The sequence below is a fragment of the Periophthalmus magnuspinnatus genome, chromosome 7 (genome assembly GCF_009829125.3).
Source record: "Periophthalmus magnuspinnatus isolate fPerMag1 chromosome 7, fPerMag1.2.pri, whole genome shotgun sequence".
In the NCBI taxonomy this organism is placed as follows: domain Eukaryota; kingdom Metazoa; phylum Chordata; class Actinopteri; order Gobiiformes; family Gobiidae; genus Periophthalmus; species Periophthalmus magnuspinnatus.
Window position 1 is genome coordinate 21,084,097 of NC_047132.1, and position 20,810 is coordinate 21,104,906.

At 38.3% G+C, this 20,810-nt stretch overlaps 1 protein-coding gene across 3 annotated transcripts; it reads left to right on the top strand.

Annotated features, from left to right (window-relative positions):
- Positions 1–4: 4 nt before the first annotated feature.
- Positions 5–20,218, top strand: dennd2c (DENN/MADD domain containing 2C). Of its 3 annotated transcripts, none has more exons than XM_033968985.2 (20): positions 27–294; positions 1,415–1,540; positions 3,865–4,794; positions 5,504–5,628; positions 6,156–6,238; positions 6,497–6,646; positions 8,128–8,200; positions 8,401–8,445; positions 9,319–9,506; positions 10,131–10,240; positions 11,039–11,108; positions 11,503–11,580; positions 12,007–12,147; positions 13,319–13,467; positions 13,589–13,766; positions 14,075–14,116; positions 15,529–15,628; positions 16,844–17,086; positions 19,054–19,140; positions 19,231–20,218. In XM_033968985.2, exons 3-20 carry the CDS (start codon positions 4,004–4,006, stop codon positions 19,260–19,262), a joined length of 2,685 nt encoding a protein of 894 aa, XP_033824876.1. In that variant the 5' UTR covers positions 27–294; positions 1,415–1,540; positions 3,865–4,003; the 3' UTR covers positions 19,263–20,218. The 3 variants fall into 3 exon arrangements, with proteins under 3 accessions (XP_055078921.1, XP_033824876.1, XP_033824877.1); XM_033968986.2 differs by having other exon boundaries at positions 62–294; positions 9,322–9,506; positions 19,231–20,060; XM_055222946.1 differs by lacking the exon at positions 1,415–1,540 and having other exon boundaries at positions 5–294.
- Positions 20,219–20,810: the final 592 nt, after the last annotated feature.

Consider the following 20,810-nt stretch of genomic DNA (forward strand, 5'->3'; position numbering starts at 1 on the left):
CGTTGCTCATTAGTAGCTTGATCGTCTTCTGAACGGGGGCGGCGAAGAGGAGCAGAGAAGAGCTGTGCTTTTCTCATTTTCCCAGCGCAATCTCTCCGTCGTGTGTAGTTAGGTTTCATTTGGACATTAGTTTTGTAACATACAAAGTCAGTTTTCTTAAAAGTTAACTTAGCTATAAGTTCTTAAACTCCAAAATGCTATGAACTCAGTGAATGTGGATTTCACGTGTTTGCGCTTTTCATTTCACCAGACTAGAGATGAATCTTGAAGTCACGAATTGCTTTTAGCGGCTCGGTAAGTAAAGGGATGGGCTATATATTTTTGCTGTGTGAACTTTTTGATTTGCATTTTACTTTGAGATTACTTTACTTTCACACCATCCACTCCACAGCCTGCTCTTTTTGCTCGTGAATAAACAAAATGAACGGGATGTCATGTCTGTAGGACTTTTGTCTCGGGCAATATCTGTAACTATTAATTAACTAACATATAGCACTGATTCTGCTCAAGCTCAATGATAAGTAACGCTTGTGTATATTTGTAATATATTTCGCAATATAGCCCATAATGTTAAAGGTGCACCATGTAACATTTCTCTTGGAGGGTCCGCCACCAGCTTGTCTTCAAGGATATGTTATTGCTTTGCCTGGAAGGTTCACAATATGGCATTAAACTTATCTATCCTGGTTTATTAAATTACAGGTGTTTTTACTGCAAAAAATTGAGTCACCTGTTTGTCTGATATATTCGTGAGATATTCCAGTTAAATGCCACACTTTGGAACATTCTGTGGAGACAAGCAGGTGCGGACCCTCTACCAGAAAAGTACATAGTGCACCTTTAAGGATTCATTTCTAACATCACATATATACTATTGCGAAGTAAAGAAGGTGAATGTGCAGTAAAGAAGGTGAAAATAAGGCAGGGGCAAATCTCTTATGATGTGAGAAACGTTATAAAATTGTTATTATTGATTACAAAATCTCGGGTTTTTGCAAGGGTCATTCGTTTCTTGTGACTCAGAAGTCCATATGAAGGTACTGTGGTATATATTATGAGTATAAATACAAGCTAATACCTCTGTTAAATCGTCTTTCACTATCAGTTTTATCTAAGAAAGACCTTTATTGCTTCAAACTGTCTCCTTACTATATCTCAGTGCTGGGAATCTGTTACAAAACACTGATCTAGTCCATTCAGTTACATGCAATAAAGTCACTGGAAGATGAGGTCAGTCATTCTGCAGCCAGCCACTATTTGCAAGTGATCTGCATGTGTTGCCAAAAGTTGAAACTGCAGATTAATGAATAACCACAGGCAGCTGTTTACATGAGCGACGTGTATTCCATGTCTCCTTAAAGAATACAGTCAAAAAAAGATATAATGCTGATTTCTATTGTATGCTACTTTTCAGCTAACCTTTGAGATTATAAAAGTGCATTCCACACCCTTTTGCAACAAAGAGTGGAAGATGTCATGTTAGCCGGAGCATTACTCATCAGAAGCGCAGACTAACCGCTAATGGACTAGTCATTTTAAGGTGAGTTCTTTTTATGCTAGTGTTCGGCAAGCCTACATATTTTCTTCATTATAGACTCAACTGTCACTGTTGATAGTGAAGCACAGTTGTACAATGTCTTTACACCCAGGACATGCTGTGTCTTGTCATGGTGTACCAGGAGGGCGGTTTGAGGCTGTTTTTAAGGTGCTATTAAATTGAATTTAGTTGCCAGGTGATGACGGGGTAACGCAGGCTGTATGATCGTTCTGTCTGGTTTCTCTGAATGAGTCATAGAGTTTCTCTTGGTAGGTTTTGCACTGTAAATTGTGACGTACAAGCTTGTTGTTGTTTGATAACGCACAAAGTAAAATAGTTCAAAAGTTGGAGAAGAGAAAAGGAGTCTGCTGATGTTAAAACATTTGTCTATAAAAAGAAAATCCATCTCCTGCATTTAGTCTGTAGTCTCTATGTCAAGATAAATTCCACTCTTTTTGATTACACATAATCATTTTATAATCTGTGCATGGTACAATGACTCAAAATGTATCTAATTTGTCCATAGTGGTGAAAAAACATTTTCAATTCACATATTGTTTGAGTGAACAGTTGTCAAGCCAATAACCAAATAATAACCAAAGATGCACCCCAATACTAAAGCTGAGTTTCAGATTCTCTCTTGTGGCCTCTAATTTAAAAAAAAGAAAGAAAAAAATATCCATGTGCAAATAAATAATGCATTTCCTAGCTATTTCTACCAGTTAGTTCTCCCAGAAGGGCATATGAGTTACTAGTATACTGTGGAGAACCTTAAGTGTATTTTCAACAACCACCATGCCAGCATATCAACTCTTAAACTTGGCTCAAATCTGTGGTTTGGGTGTAAAACCTCTCACTGTAATTATGGACACCGCTGCTCTTTCTTCCTGGTGCTCAGGAAACTCAGATCTAGCCTTCCTGTATCACATCCCGAACACCAGACAAACAAGGCAACTGGGTCATTTTGAGAGTTGTATTGTGATGGCACAGCATTCCAGCACTCATTTCCATTGGATTTGGGTCAAAACAGACAAAAGCGTTACTTAGAGTCTGGATGCCTAATTTTGAACCCACTAACTCTGTTCTACTGCCTGACAGGAATGCAGCTTATAGAATTATGATGATCAGGAGCAGAGCCATGGATGAAGTGCCTGTCTCTCTGTAATTCAAGTGTGCAACGTGTCCAAGTGCTTTACTTCCAAGCAGACAGGAATGGAGCAGTGAGGAGGGAGTTAAAGATTGACAAATGGTGAATTCATCCCACAGCTGGAAAACTAGTGAAACAAGTTTTTTATCCATTTTGAGGTATACCTGCCTAAGTTAAATCTCAGATTTCCATTTAAATTGTGATCATATCATAATGATAAAAGGACGATATTGAAATTTGGTGATTATGATGGCCAAAATAATTGCAGTTAATGATTATATCATGATAATTATTTTTGCTGACAGTTTAAAAAATTTCTGGATATGAATAATTACAATTTTAATATTATGAATACCTTCCATATTTAAACAACTGTTGAAGTATTGTACTTTGTTATAATTGAAAACAACAGTGATGTAGATCATGAAGGAGAAGTAGTTTTTTTTCTGCACAATTTGGTGACACAATGGCGATTATCACGTTTATATAAAAAGTGCCACAAATGATTATTGTCAACTCTTTTTATCACAATAAACAATATTATTGTTTATTGTCCCATCCCTGTTCTTCTAATCCCAGACCAGGAGCATCTGGGTATGAGTTTAAAATTCAAACTAAGTCTTTGATAGCCATGGTTAATGTCAGTTGTATTGCACAACAACTTCAAAGATTTGAATTTGGATATGAAGAAAAAGTTTGTGGAGACCATACCTCTAGTGCTGCAGCTATGTTGTTTTTTTTTTTTATCTTTGTAATCCATGTCAGCATCACTCACACAAGGATACAGCGCCTAAAAGACCCCAAAAATCCACAGTGGGAGCATGATTGAGGGAATGAGAATGATCATTGCCACTTGCGGTTTTGAACACTGTGGTTGAGCTGACACGTAATACCCTTTTCCCTGGGGGCATACACTAGGACAGGCTTTTAGGTCCTGCTGTAATTTGGCCATTGCCTTCCCTTTCTTCTCTTCCTTGATTTATTTTTGGATGCTCTGACCTTGTCTGTTAAAAATTTGTGATCTTCACTCCCTCTCCAACCAGTTTGTTGCCTTCCCACATGTGCAGGTTCCTTGTGTTGCCTCATCATTATCCCTTTGACCTCATGGTGTGCTGCATGGACTTGTTTTTAAGTGTGGAGTGATTGATGACTCATTTAACTCTACTGTCTTTTTTCCTAGGTTGTTTACATGAGAAGAGAGGAAAGAAAATGACACGGTGACCAATGATATCATCTGCTTTAATTAAGAACAGATAAACTGGCCTTTTCTGGACTGCAATGGAGGAGTGAGGGTGCTTGGACACTTGCCCCCTCCAAACATGCTAGCCCTGAGGCAGAAACAGAGCGGTCGAGAGGGTGGACATTGTCCTCAAAAGGGGGCCAAAATTGGACTTCAGACAGGACGCCCGCCACTACAGGAACAGGGTCTGAACATCAGGGAGAAGATCTCGCAGTGGGAAGGACGTAGCCAGCAGAATCAGCGTCAAGACATGAAAATAAATGCACCAGTTGTGTCTCGAGACTACAATGGCAATGGAGTTTACAATACAAAGACTAACATTTCAAATACAGGCGTAGGATTGGACTTTCGGGAAGTGAATTTAAAGCCTACCACAGCTGGGAGGAGGTCGGAAACCGTTCGAAAATACTCTACAGAGTTGATAATCCTCCAACCAGAAAGCAAAAATGCATTGCAAGGCATTAAATCAGAAACCTTAGCTACACAAACTTATACTACAAATGCAAAATTATCATGTGTTATGGATATTGAACTTGAATCCAAACCTCTACCTCCATCGGGAAATGAGGAAGAAGACGGAATGCCTGCAGGGAATTTTTACACTTCTAGAGGATTCTGGAGAAAACTGGAAGGAGACCGGTTAATGTGGGAGCAAGGAAAGGGGTCCACAGGTGAGACTCTGGCTCCTCCCAAACCGCAGCGCACATTCCTGTATGATGGACCCAAAGACCGCAACAGAGCGCGTGCACAAACCAGTCCCTGCAGGATGGCCAATCAGAGAGGTAGCAGAAAGCTACGCCCACCTGACTTCCCGCCTCCTCCCTGTCCAGTCTCAAGGACCAATGGGATTTCCAGACACAAAAAGAACAGGTGATCACATTCACTATACTCCTGGATGGTTGTATTGTAAACAGGCTTTGTTAGAATAGGTTTCAATGTAATTTTGGGGAAGGCACTGTTGACTGAGGTCCAACGATGATGCCACATGACCTAGCAGTATTGTTTTCTATTGTAAACACGTGGCTTAGTTTCGTCGAACCCTTACCCTCACCCTTGCATGCATACAGGCTGTGAAAGGGAGAACAGAGGATAATTATTTACGTGGAGTCAATTATTTCTGTGTTATGGACTGCAATATGGCTGGTCTCCGTCAGTTTGCTGATTGCCCTTATTCCATTACCAAGACAAAAGTTTTAAAAAAAGTATTTTTATTTTCAAATTCATGAGCGAAAAACAGAGTAAATATAAACATAATATGTCCGTACTTTTTTGCACTAGCAAAACAGGCACAAAGCTTAAAATAAAATTTGCTATATATTAATTTTCAAAAAGAGACCCACATTTAGTATCTAAAATATCTAAATCAGAAATGACTGCTTATATTTTTTTCAATTAAACACACTTTTAATGACTTTATGTCAAGTATTCTCATAATGCCATTGAGAGAGAAACTGTACCACATGCTGAGTGTGCCTGGTTTGAGTATCAACATCTGTAGATCTGTAGTGGTGACATAAACAATAGAAAGTTGGATATCTATGGTCTGCTCTCACCCTCCTCCTTCCTTTCGCCACCACAGGAAGTCTTTTGAGTACGAGGATGCGGAACGACTCACAGCCAAGCAGGGCACGCAGGGAGGAGAAGCCAGGAACTCCAGCTTATATCACGCCTACTCTGATGACAACATTTACGAGGACATTGTCTGTGAGTGTCTAGCCATGCTTAATTTAGACAGTGAGCTACTGCACAAGAGAGAGATAAAATTCATACAAAACATCAGTAAAGTTCTTTCATTTAATAATATTACAGTGCATTTCCTTCCTTCCGTTTTAAGATAATTTTTGTCTGTGTCTCTAAGATGGTAAACAAACAAAGGCCTCATTTTAAAGGTTTACTGTTCTTGGCCTCCAGTAGTCTCAAGGGGTTCATGGGGTCAATGTTCATAAATTACTTCACACTGTGTAGAAACTCCCTCCACTCTCTATGTTCTTGCCAGAATGTACCAATGGGTTATCCAAGTATTGAATTTGTTTGTTCAGGGTCAATAAATAAACATGTCACTGCTTTTGTAGTTTATATGGCAACAGTATTTTCACCACCAGAACATTAGCCAGCTGCATATAATGCACAAATATAAAGTTGAAATGGCTGCATGTCTGTGTTTATGTGGTCTGATGGAAACTATGCCTGGACCTGGTTCAATAATAATATATTAACTCTTGTATCTTCAGGTGAAATGGAGATAGACGACCCGTATGAGGACATCAAAATGTCCCCCATGTGTCTTCCTATCGGCAGGCCTCCAGTGCCAAAGGTAAACATACATCTTTGTATATGTGCTTCAAATGTACCAAAATATAATGACAACGTATAGATTAAAATAACATTAACAAAATATGTGGATTAAAAAGGACATGGAACCCAAATGAGTAAAACTCCTCAGTGTTTTGTTTTTTTTTGTAGTATCAATAATAATAAAAAAAAAGTATGACTCTAAAAATGTGTATCTTTACTTTCATGTATAGGTTCATATCAAGTCTAAATGAATGAACATTTGATCACTGTTTTCCAGCTTCCTCCAAAACCACAAACTCTGCAAGCCAATTCCAAACTGGACAAGAGGCGACTGTCTGCCCAACCACCTTCCAAAGCACTGACCCTCTCTGAAGGCCTTAAAATGCCTCGCCGGTCCAGCACGCAGAAGGGCATGCGCACTCCCCAGGTATATTTACATTTATCATACCATCAAAAACTCCTGCCTTAAGTTTACAGAGGTATCTGGTCCAACAACAACATGACAGATGACGTGGTGTGTGAAAAACAGAGCGGCAGGAGGCGGTAACTTGTGGAGCAGGAAAAAGGCTGAGAGGAATAGATAGGAGTAGCACAGTAGTTTAAGTACTTTAGTGACTATTAAGACTTAAGACATGTATTCTCTGGACAGATTCTGTGCCAGAATGGCCACTACTGAGGTAAGGCTTGTGGGCTATTGCAAAAGACAAAGTAGTGTGGGCTATTATGGCAGGTTTTTGTAGGCTTAGGAGAAAGAGTTTTAAAGTGTGATGATGATGACGGTAATACCAGAAAAGAAGATATAATGACACTTTATTACGTACATACTTTGATATTTAAATCTAGTTTTTTTTTTCAGAATGTAATGTCTATACTTCTGTTTTGACAACTTAAGATAAATTAAGGCCTCTCATATGTTTACACTAAACATCATATCTTGTAGAACTGTATGAAACACTTGTCCAAATCTACCTTGTGCTTGAATATATATGAATTCTGTCTGTGTTCTCATGTTCATATGTCAGCCTTCATAGTAGGACTTGCAGGTTGGATGACATTGCTGCTTAACGTCCTATTTTTAGTTACATGCCTCTTGAATAATAACTGTGTGCTTTTTAACGGAGGTAGTTTTTGAGATGTTGTGGAACATGTGAAGTTATTTGAATGTTGGGATTTAATTTGATTAGAGTTGGAAGTGAAACTGAAAGTGGAATATAATTAAATGGAAGAGTTCATGGGTTATTCTTTGAACTCTTAAGTTGATGAGTCTTATCAGTTTATTATGTGTCAGGAAAAATGTTGAGCATCTATGTAATACTACATGGCACTGACTTCCATAGGAGTTCATATTGAAAATATATTATCTTGATGAATGTAAATATGCACAGTGTTATGCCCATGTTCAAACCTACTACCGGACATAGGGGGCTATTATCGACCACCAGTTACTGCACAGTACAATTTGGTGGTTACTAAGATAAAGCAGCATGTTTCCTTTTGCTCTTGTGATAGAGTTAAGCACTGTAAATCAATATCACATGAAACAAGTGAATGAAAAACTCATAATTGTGATGTGAGAACTTGATAATAATGATAATGAAAACAAGCTTATCATTGACAAATTGAAATGTGATTAAATTAATTCCACAGCCCTAAGTACACTTAGCAGTCTTAATCAGTTCACACTAATAGTGGGTCTGAGTTCTCTTATGTGCTTCTAGGAATTTTAGAAACCTGCTATTTGAAACCTCAGATAACCTAAAATATGGGGAGTTGTAAAGACTCCAATATGTTGGATGTCTATTGCATTACATGATTATCTACTGAGAGATTGTTAAATCTTCTCTCTAATCATATTCTATAATGGACCTGACATTACTGTAAATTACAAGTTTGTCATCTCTTCTGCAGTATGTCAACAAGATCGAGACCATATTTGACGAAAGGAGAGGCAGAAAGCGAGTGAAGGGCGTCCCGGTCCGGGGTGAGTCCCACAGTAACACATCTCCACACACCGAGATTAAGTCCAATCTCTAATATAAATACTTCATGACACTCATAAGGCCAGCTGCTGCGGGAAAAGCCACTGATTATCAAACAAAGAGAGACTGTCTGCGTCTTATTATGGACTCGCTGTCTTGTTCATTTCTGGGCTAATCCCTCCTCCTTCCTTTATATCAACAGAGGAGACCAGCGGCACAGAAAGTGACCCTGAAGACGCTTCCAAAGGTATCATTATGTCATGTTTTAAGTGCACTGTCATCAGCTGGTCTAGGTATGCCTCTGGATGAGTCATTTAATTGTGGGAAAGTACGAGCTTGCTAGACAGGAAGATTTAAGCAGTTATTTTTACATGCACTGTTTATATTTGTGGTAGAAATATTACTATTCTGTTGACCTGTTATCTTTGGAGTCGTTGTGGGTTGTTGTATAAAAAATAATGAGTCAGTTTGATTCGGGCATTTCAGATCTTCATATTTTTGATGATGTTTTAGTAGTAATGAATTCAATATTTGTGATCAATAGAGAATGCACAGAAAATAACAGATTGGATTTCAGTCTATGATTTTATGCACATACAAAAAAACTATGAAGGTCAACTCTTCATGGCCATTTATAAAAGTCATCTGTATTGATTTAGCAGGCATATACCCACTGGTCTTAATATTTACAGTTTTGAATGCATCTTGGACACCAGTACTTTCTACAGATACTTTATTATTACTTTATATTATGTTATACAGGGCCATGTAACATCTGAAATGTAAATTGCTCACATATGTTTTGTGTATACAGATTTTTGTGCACTATAAATGTCCATTCAAACTCAAACCTCAGAATATTTACCAACAAAGATACCCTCAAAACCACATCACTAACTGCAAGACTGAACGGAAACATGGAAACGGCACAAGGCGTATCACATTTACTTGAGCAAACAATGACTGTTATGGAAAAATGCAGCTTGGCTTTCATTTTGCGAAACTTGATGTGAAAAACAGGCCACTTTCTGCCCCATACTACACAATGTGTTCACTGTATAGACACAATAATACTCTTTGGATTGTTCTGTATTGTTAACGTGCATTGTTTGGCCCTCAGAAGGCTCCAGGAGATTGGTTTACAGGCAGTCCACTCTGAAGCGCCGACCCGGGTACCGCACCCTGGAGCGAGACCTCCTCCAGCACCAGCAGCAGCAGCTCTTCCAGATCTTCGTGGTGGTGTCACTCCGAAAGGGGCCCCAGGGAAACACCTACTACCCTGAAATTACACAACAGTTCCCCAAGATGGTGAGCACTCCACAATTTTGGGATGTTATTGACTATGGCAGGCTTTGATCATATAAACTCAAAAGCAATTAAAATATATCACAAATGATTTGTTTTATAGACAAATGTATTGGTGGGATATTCCCATTTTGGAAAAGCACTAGTGTGTCAGTTCTTGTTTTCCATCTATTTGTATGGATTTGCACAGAATGGACTGACATTTATCAAAAATGATTAGAGCACATTCCCCTTTCCTTTTATTTCCTTCCTTAGTTTGTTTAAACTGACTGTTGAGAGTTGTTTTAACCTTGTCAGATACTATTGTGACTGGTGACCTGATACTTAAGCATCTGTACATGTTAGACAGAAGACCATCTGCATTCTGCACTATTTAAAGGCAGTGTGGAATTCAAGACCATCAACAAAAGTTTTTGTTGTAGGCTCAAGGAAGAATTTACAAGTTTTGTGCCAGGGCATTTGACATCACTTACACTTACTCTTGTTTTGGATAATTGCTATTTAAAGCACAGCAAAATTAACTTGAATACATGACTGACTTAGATAATTTGTATAATTAAGTATAATTTATATTTAACGATATTCTGGATCTCTAATCCATCATATATATTTTTTTTATTTTTGAAGTTTGACAAGGCGTCGAGGCTGTCTAAGGAGGCAGAGGACCAGCTCAAGGTTATTCCTAAGTTTTGTTTCCCGGACGCTCAAGACTGGAAACCCTCTGCATACATGCCGAGGTCAGCTCTGACACCCAACTGTTTCAGTACCTTATTCTCATAATCTATCTCATACATAGATCATATTACCTTATTCTCCACGCCACAGCTGTGGTGTGGAGAATAAGGTAATATGATCTATGTATACATATCTTTGGTTCTCATAGCCAGTTTCACTATGTTGTGTTTCACTCATGGGGGCAGTAGTTGGTTGAGATTTGGTTGTATCAGCCTCATCTTGAGGATTTTTATTTTACCGTTGCCCATCTGTTTCTCCATCTGTCACACTAATAGGATCTGTTAAGAATACTTTGTGGAGTTTCCGTGTTTGGAAGTGGCGCAAACACAGACAAGGAGTGGAATACTTTTAAAAACTTTGGCCTTGGCAGATTACTGGCAGCAGTTATGTAGTTAGAGTTAGATTTACATAAGCAGGTCATATTTCCAGTTTATCTAACTGGAAGTGCCATTTTCACCATTATCAGTTTAGTAAAAGTCACGCTTGGAAAAGTGATTTAGACAGAGCATCAACAGAGGCTGACAGTACTTAAAATATTTGGGTATAAATGATAAACTTTTATACTAAAGATGATCCTGGTTTGTCACAGGGATCATTTTGTTAAAATAGCTCTAAGCTATATAACATGAAATCTCATTCAAATTGTTATCTCTCTTGTTCATGTTTTTACATTTTCCACCAATGCTCCTGCTTTTCTATCTATAGATAATAAGTCCTTCCATAAACATGTCATCTCTCACAGTAAAAGAACTATTCTTTGTAAATAATGGCATTAATGTGGTGTTTTGTTTGTTGCGCAGTGAGACATTCTCTTTTGTCCTGACTGGAGAGGATGGCAGCCGCTGGTTTTGTTACTGCCGGAAGATTTTGGTAAGAAACACGTCAGTCTTACTCTCATAAAGCGCGGTAACATGAGCATCTGTGTGTGTGTGTGATATGGGCACACAGCCATCAACTTGCTCAACACCTCCTGAGAAGCCCTGAATCACCACTATAAACCCTCTCTAAATCAATGACTCACAGCAACAAGAATTCTGAAAATATTTACATCTGTTTTACTTCATTGCAATATGTCAGACTCTTAATATCCTAAATACTAAATACTGTGGGGTAATGGCATTGAGTAGCTATTTAGGCTCAAGTTTGAAGTTTGACATAATTATTTTTGATTGTATGTTTTCCTTTCAAAGAAAAATCTGTCAATAACATTTCATGTCGTTCATGTATTGTTGTATGTATTGTTGTATATGTTCATGTATTTCAGCCAAGTGGAAAAGGTAAAAGACTGCCTGAGGTACACTGTATTGTCAGCAAGCTGGGCTGTTTCAACCTATTTGCTAAGGTAAACCATTGCATATTCACTTGTCTTATGTTCTTAAATGCATTTTAAGTAGTCAGAGGTGTGTGTTTTTGTGTGTTGAGCACACTTTTGGTGTCCAAACCCTGGAGCCTCATTTGTATAAGGAGTGGAATGAGCCTCAATGGAACCATAATCCAATGCAATCATTGGGCGTGCTTGAGGAAATAGAAGTTCCTTATAATCCTTATAGAAAGTAAAGGGCCCAACCCATTTCCTGTATACATTTATTTTGTTGTAATGCATTATTTTCTTTTATAAAGAAAACCATATATTTTAAGTCCAGTCACTAGTTTGTATACCCTGGTAAAAAAAAAAAAAAAAAAGGTGAAACAAGAATAAGAAGAATGTCTCAGGTTCTGAAATCTGAACAGTGATCAATACTGGTTTTCACCATGTTGTATTTGTCAGATTTTAGAGGAAGTGGAGAGGCGCAGAGAGCTTTCCAATGCCCTGGTTTACCCCTTCATGCGCAGTGTAATGGAGGCCCCATTTCCTGCTCCTGGAAGAACTGTCAGTCTGAAGAGCTTCCTCCCTGGGACAGGGAATGAGGTAAGACCAGCACCAACGAACAGGAAGTGTAACTGATGCTGTTTTGCACAATCACCATGATGAAAATTGTTAGTACAACAATGATTTCAGCAAGTTTGTGATTACATTGCAAAATATATAAATTTGGTAAAATGGCTTTAAATCTGTATATACTTTAAGTAGTTTGAACTACTCATTTAATAATTTTTCTTCTTTCATGATGTGGTGATTTATTCAGTACTTTGCTGCTCATCCCAAAACAAGATTAGTTTCTTAGATGACTTGCAATTTTCTTAAATCTAAGCTAATAAAAAAACAATTTAAATTAAGATTTATATATAATTTAAAAAATCATGTAATTTTGAACAAGACTGGATATTCTTTTTTTGCAGTGTAAGCAACTTATGATGAAATTGTAAATGAGGAACCATTTTTTGGGGTCGACAAATGGGGGCAGCTTTGTTACAAAGAAAACCACATTCATCATAAATTGTGGTGGGCCTGCAATCTCAATGAACAAAACAATGTTTTACTGTATAATTAACCCTTTAAGGACTGAGCACACTATGGGCCAGTATAGGTCACCTAGACTTTTAGATTTTTGTTAGCCATAAAAATCATATTAAAGGAAGTATCAGAATTTACTGCATTTTTTCACACATCTACTTCTATTTTTCACTTTCATGCGTATTTTTTCTTTTACGCATCGAATAAATGACTGGGAAAATCCCCGCAGCACCCGCGCTCTCATTCGTCACCTTCGCGGAGCAACAGAGGCAGATTACCGTAACTGACGGAAAAATGTTTAAATAGCCCCGTGCCTCCGCTTTGAGACGCTGTTTGAATTTACATGAGAGCACGACTGGTTGCGGAGTTACGCTGCTGGAAAGTCCGCATCCGCGCGCTATCGCCGATGATAGGATCCGACGCTAAAGGGTTAAGAAACAAATTGGTGTGAGACATGGTCTATGTAAAGTATCTGAATAGGCAGCCACATTCAGTGAAATTAATTATAGATTGTCTTCCATTTTCAAATTACTTAAACTATTAAAATGTCAGATTTCTTTTTTCACTTTCAAGTATTTATGTAATTTAAAACAAACATGATCCTCCTGTCTTGTTCTTGTCTTAGACAGTATTTGAGTCATTGCTGTTATCTGTGTATAATCCGATCTCCTCTTTGTGTTGCCAGGTGCTGACCCTGACCCGGCCAGTGGACTCCAGACTGGAGCATGTGGACTTCGACAGCCTTTTACAGTGTCTGAGTGTGGGCCGACTATTGCAGGTCTTTGCCTCTCTGCTGCTGGAGAGGAGGGTCATCTTCATCGCAGATAAACTCAGGTAAACATATAACAGCTTTTTGAGTATTGGTTTGTGGTTGAGTAAAATTATACACAATGCCGTTCTGTTTATTTTACAATAGTATAATTCACATCTTTGTTTGACTCTGGGTTTATTGCAGTGTCCTCTCCCTTTGTGGTCATGCGGCTCTTGCCCTCTTATACCCATTCACCTGGCAGCACACATTTGTACCTGTGTTACCGGCCAGTATGTTGGACATTAGCTGCTCTCCCACTCCTTTCCTTATCGGAGTGCTATCCCCCTGTCTACCAGAGCTATTGGAGCTGCCCATTGAGGAGGTCAGTCATCAATATGCAACTCCTTATTGCCTGACTTAGCTCTAGGTTACTGTAGTACATATATTATTTTGTGTTATTCATTCACGTATGATTTTGCGTTTTTATTGATTGTGTTTATTTATGTCAGAATGATGAAAAATTAGGACCAATTAGGAAAAATATTTGTCCTCAAAAATGTTTACTGTAAAAGTTGTATGTTTTTAGTGTGTTAAATTGTTTATTTTATTTGACTATTTTAAGCACTTTCAAAAATATACAGTATTATTGGTTGTCTCTGTGGTCTCTAAGTGTGCCGTTGTGTGTTGCAGGTGCTGATAGTGGATCTGTGCTCCGACAGGTTTGTGGTTCAGGTGTGTACACATATCCCTGCTCTGTGGGAATGATAGGTGTGGTGCGAGGAGTAGGATAGCTTTGCCCACACATGTCCCGTGTTGACATAAGGATAATCTGACTGTAACGGCAGACGCACAGCGCTCCCATGTGACACATGCTCATACAGAGTCTCTGATCTGAACATGAATAATGCTACAACTTAGTTCAAATGGGCATTTACTGTCACCTTCAGGTTTACAATGGCTGTTTACATGCGCACCAAAAATGTTATCATTATATGATATCTGGAGTTATCAGATTATTGTCATGTCAACAGCAACATCTGAGATGAGTAATCAGATTTCTTTCCAGTTGTTCACAACTGTGTGTTATATAGATATAAATTATATAGATATAGATGTATAGATAAAGATATATAGAGGTATAGAGATATAGACACACATATAATATATATATACATCTATTCATCTACCTATCATCCATCTATATACAGTGGTCTCTTGTTTATCGCGTGGGTTACGTTCTAAAAATAACCTGCCATAGGCAGAATCTGCGAAGTAGTGAGCTTTATTTTTTACAACTATTATATATGTTTTAAGGCTGTAAAACCCTTCACCACACACTTTTCTCAGACAGGCATTAACATTTTCTCACATTTCTCTCTTGTTTAAACACTCTCAAAGTTCAAACCTTCATAGATTATATACCCCTTCCTTAATGATTGCTTTAAATTTGTTTGTTCTCCGCTCCAGCGGTGTTTTCGCAATGACAGCCTCTCCGTGCAGAGAAACACTTTTAAGTCCAGAGCGTTTTTGAAATTTGTCGGTTCAGAACGTTTCATCGACATTGTGGGTTTTGTCGAGGAGAAAACTTACATACAGCATTTCAGAGTCACACTGCTAGCGATCGAATATTTATGTAAATTCAGCAAGCTGAACGCATTCTGTACTTTACAGGAGACACAGCACAGAGGAGACTGATTGACAATGGTCTACAGTCCCTAATCAGAACGCAGAACACAATGCACGGTCATACACTATAAAAAAGCATGCAAAATTGCACACAAAAAAAAATCTGCGAGACCGCGAAAGGTGAACTGCAATATAGCGAGGGACTGCTGTATAATATATATATATATATATATATATATATATATATATATATATATATATATATATATATATATATATATATATATATATATATATATATATATATATATATATATATATATATATATATATATATATATATAATATATAATATATATATTTATTATTGAGAGAGCGGGAGAGAGACATAAATTTGGAATATGACTAGCGATGTGAACAATTTTCTGTTATTATGGCCATATGAAGGAAAAAAATATATAAAGGTAAACATCTTTTATGTTCACTATTTTGACATCTCTTTTGGCTATTGTGTTTAGATTGGTGATGAAGACTGCATCTTGCCCAGTAAGCTCCAGGCAGCTTTACAGCAGATCCTGGAGGAGAGGGAAGCCATTCGGAAGCAGGACACTAATGGAGGTTTGTCTGCACCAAATATAATATCTGAAAATTACAGGGAAGCCTCAGTGAGTGACTTTAACACACATCCAAATGATACAGATAACAACCCTGGTGCAAGCAGCCTGTCATTACTAGATCAACATCTTAAAACTCCAATCACTTGTAATTTGGAGATGGTTACTTAAATTGTAAAGTATGTATCATATTAAGATGATGCCTCATTGTGAGAAATGGATTTTAATAGGTTTGAAAAGATATGCAAGTCAATATTTATTTGTATATATAGGAACTGCAGAAGATTGGCTCGAAAATACATAATTTTAATTATGCCTTTTTTGTTCAAAGCAAGGAAATTCATCACAGGATATCTTACATTATGTTGACTTGGTCACTAATTAGTGCTGTCAAATTGTTTAAAATTAATCAGATTAATGACACTTTTGAAATATGATTAATCATGCATTGCCCTTCATTCCCACTTGCGGGGGTAACTGGCTCTTATTGTGACAGGCACAAGTTGTTAGAGTTGGCCTGGCATCTTTCAGTGTTCAGTAGCAGATTAATGAAATATTTGTTCTATTTTACTAATTTTAGCACTCACCCATGACCTTTATCTTCCTCATGGAGCACACGGTGTTCAGCTCAAGAGCACTGCCGTGTCTTTAGTTTGATTTGCTGCACGAAGCAGAGCGCATGTTCCTCGCTCCACACATGTAAACAACCACAAACTGATCTGCATCATCCATCTGAGGGATGATGGATTTTATGTGTAAATGTAACAGCGTGTAATCAGCACAGCCTCCAACCAAACTTGCGTGTGTGATTGGTCAAAACAGACCGTGTGATTAAGCTGTGTTAATTTGATGATGCGGCAATTTGTCTTAATCACATGCATTGGTAAATGATAAATGGTCACATTTTTCTATAGCGCTTTTCCACCTTCAAGGCACCCAAAGCGCTTTACAACAAGGAACCACTCACCCATTCACACACACATCCATACACCAGTGTACGCAGACACTGAGGGCGAGGTGGGTTAAGTGTCTTGCCCAAGGGAACAACAACAGCATTCATCTGTAGAATCGCACCGCAACCTATGGATCAGTGGATCTGACCGCTCAACCAATGATGTTTATGTCGAGAGCAGGATTTGAACCGCCAACCTTCGGATCACCAATTGAGCTATTGTTGCCCCAGCCCTATCACTTACATTTTGTATTTGTATATTTTCAGAGGACCAGGTTGACCTGAGCTCCCTGGTGTCCGAGGCATTTGTGCGTTTCTTTGTGGAGCTGGTGGGGCACTATCCTCTGCATATGGTGGAGTCAGCCAATGGCACCAAAGAACTCCAGAGAGACAACTTCAGGAAGTCCCATCCGTCCAGAGGAGTGAGGCAGCTCCTTCAGCTCTTCATGGAAACGCAGATGTTTGCAGGCTTCATCCAGGACAAGGAGATGCGCAAAGGAACTGGGCGAGGTAACCAGTCTCTTATTTATAGATGGCCTAGATAGCTGCTAATAGGCAGGGCCAATAAATAGTATATAGTGGGGCAAAAAAGTATTTAGTCAGCCAACAATTATGCAAGTTTTCCCACTTAAAAAGATGAGAGAGGACTGTAATTTTCATCATAGGTACACTTTAACTGTGAGAGACAGAATGGGGGCAAAGAATCCAGGAAATCACATTGTAGGATTTTTAATGAAATTAAAATGGTAATGGTAAATTCCTCGGTAAGTATTCGGTCACCTACAAACAAGGAAGCTTTCTGGCTCTCACAGACCTGTAATTTCTTCTTTAAGAGGCTCCTATGTCCTTCACTCGTTACCTGTATTAATGGCACCTGTTTGAACTCATTATCAGTATAAAAGACACCTGTCCACAACCTCAAACAGTCAGACTCCAAACTCCACTATGACCAAGACCAAAGAGCTGTTAAAAGACACCAGAAACAAAACTGTAGACCTACACCAGGCTGGGAAAATTGAATCTGCAATAGGTGAGCAGTTTGGTGTGAAGAAATCATTATTAGAAAATTATTAGAAAATGGAAGACATACAAGACCACTGATCATCCCTCGATCTGGGACTCCATGCAAGATCTCTCCCCATGGGGTCAAAATGATCACAAGAACGGTGAGCAAAAATCCCAGAACCACATGGGGGGACCAAGTGAATGACCTGCAGAAAGCTGTGACCAAAGTAACAAAGGCTACCATCAGTAAAACACTACGCTGCCAGGGACTCAAGTCCTGCAGTGCCAGACGTGCCCCCCTGCTTAAGACAGTACATGTTCAGTCCTGTCTGAAGTTTGCTAGAGAGCAATTTGCTTGATCCAGAAGAGGATTGGAAGAATATCATATGGTCAGATGAAACCAAAATATAACTTTTTGGTCAAAACTTAACTTGTCATGTTTGGAGGAGAAAGAATTCTGAGTTGCATCCAAAGAACACCATACTTACTGTGAAGCATGGGGTGGAAACATCATGCTTTGGGGCTGTTTTTCTGATGATCTGTGTAAAGGAAAGAATGAATGGGGCCATGTATTGTGAGATTTTTAGTAAAAACCTTCTTCCATCAGCAAGGGCATTGAAGATGAAACGTGGCTGGGTCTTTCAGCATGACAGTGATCCCAAACACACCGCCTGGGCAACAAAGGAGTGGCTTTGTAAGAACCATTTCAAGATCCTGTAGTGGCCTAGCCAGTCTCCAGATCTCAACCTCATAGAAAATCTTTGGAGGGAGTTGAAAGTCCGTGTTGCCCACCGACAGCCTGAGAACATCACTGCTCTAAATGCGATCTGCATGGAGGAATGGGCCAAACTACCAGCAACAGTGTATGGAAATCTTGTGGAGACTTACTGAAAACGTTTGACCTCTGTCATTGCCAATAAAGGATATATCACAAAGTATTCAGATGACTTTTGTTATTGACCAAATACTTTTTGTAATTTTCCACTATAATTTGCAAATAAATTCTTTAAAAATCAGACAATGTGATTTTCGGGATTTTTTTTCTCATTTTGTCTCTCATAGTTGAAGTGTACCTATTATCAAAATTACAGGCCCCTCTTAGCTTTTTAAGTGGGAGAACTTGCACAATTGGTGGCTGACTAAATCCTTTTTTTCCCCACTGAATGTGCAGGTAATAGTATACATCTGAGTCAGTGTTGCTAAATAAATGGAACCAAACATCCAGGCAAAGAAAGTTAATTTATATGGAAGAGACTAGTGCAAATAATATCCTTTCACTTGTTAAAGCACAGCTGTTTTGAGCTTAGATTTTGACATTTTTATCTAATACAAGTAAAGGTCAAAGTAAAAACAAATTCCATCCAGGCCAGGTATCACCAAGGCCTTATTGTAGGTTTAGTTTTTTATTCTTTAACCTTTGCATTAACTTTTTATATCGTCAACATTATATCTCATGCGCATTGTTTCCCCAGGTCTTTTTGAAATGCGGGTGGTAGAGTACCTGGAATCCTACCCGGAGCCAGCGCCTAGTGGAGTGAACAAGTTCCTCAAAGGACTGGGTGAGTGGCATTTCCTCCAAGCACAGACTACAAATGTGCAAACAAGTGCTTTTCTATCAGGTCATTATAATGTCCTCTTTTACTTCTCAGGAAACAAAATGAAGCTCTTGCAGATTAAATGAGAAGAGTTGGAGAGTGGCCAGCTGAATGAAACCTACTGCTGCTGGACCTGCTCTGAGTCATAGCAGGTCAATGGATTCTAGTTTAGAAGTGTGTGAAACAAATGCACTTTGGAGAGGACCAAACATTCCTGCGTTCATGTGAGGTCTTTGTATTTTTTTCATTTTTCACAATGACATCGTGTTCAAGAGGTTTCATCTTTGACCTTTTTGTATAAACAAGTTAGTTATTTTTAAAAGAAAATTATAGGATCATACTTGTTTTAACAAACAGAGCTACCTAATACTGTTTGATAACTTGAAACTTGAAGTAGGAATAGTAGTTAATTAGTTTGACCTTTCTGTCTTGTATTTTGCAATCCTTGTGTCCCATGAAGCAGCCTTTTTGTAGTCTGTCTAAATCAATATTGTGCAGTTTGATAAGCCTGGTTTGGATCTGAGTGAAAATCAGGCCATTTGTAATAATTTTCTGTTACTACTGGCTAGTGACCATAATGCATACCCACTGCTCCACCGCCACCTCTTTTTTTTTTTTTTTTTTTACCTGAATTGTATGTTGTAGCTTTAAGATACAGCAATGTTTCTGTTTTAGATAGATTTACGAGGACCACATAAATGCATGTCATTCCTTGCAATACATTACTGCATGTGATCAAATCTCAGATGGTAACAGTTTATTTTATGTTTTGTAATTGTAAATACTACATTTATGTACATTTCAGTATTTTCTTTCCTTTCATCCTCTTGTTTATTTACTCTCAACATTTCAAAGGGCTCACACTCATTAGTACAAATTTGTATTTTTTTAAATATTTTTTTTATCCCCATCTTCCTGTGGATGTAAATACTTAGAGATGTTACACATTGAAAATAATTGTACAGTATTTTTAATATTTTTGTAAGAAAGCACAAGGACTCTTGTAAAATCTGTAAATAAATGCGGGTCCAAGGACACTGTTCGATGTCTCATTAGTTGATTCCAGACTGTACATACTAACGTTTTACTGACCTGAACACGAAATAGTACGAAATATGAATGGCGGCTTGTTGTATTTTATTAATGTTGTCAGAGCAACTATTAATACACACCAAACTGAGGTCAAGTCATGAGGAAAACAAATTCAACTGCGTGAGATCTTTTGCATTTAGTACAGCACTTAGTCCTGATGGGAGCAGATGAAGTGGCTGAACACTTAACGGTTTAACAGTAGCCATAGTTACACCATGTTGAGATAAAGGTGTGCTCTTTCCACTTGAGACCCTCTGAAGTGTAACATTAGTGATCACCATGAGGTCACACCCTGAGAGGGCTTGAGCCAGCTGGAGAAACAGGTTTTTAACAAGAACATTTAAGTGCACCAAGCATAGTAGTGCCTTCACTAGCCTGTAACCTTTAATAAACCATGCATTTACAACAAACAAAGATGTCATTGATATGTCTTTCAGGTGCAGGAACATTTAGGATAGAATTTAAATAACAAAATTATACAATTCCTATTTGCACTATGCATTTGTCAAGCCTCTCATGAGCACACACTACATACAACTTGG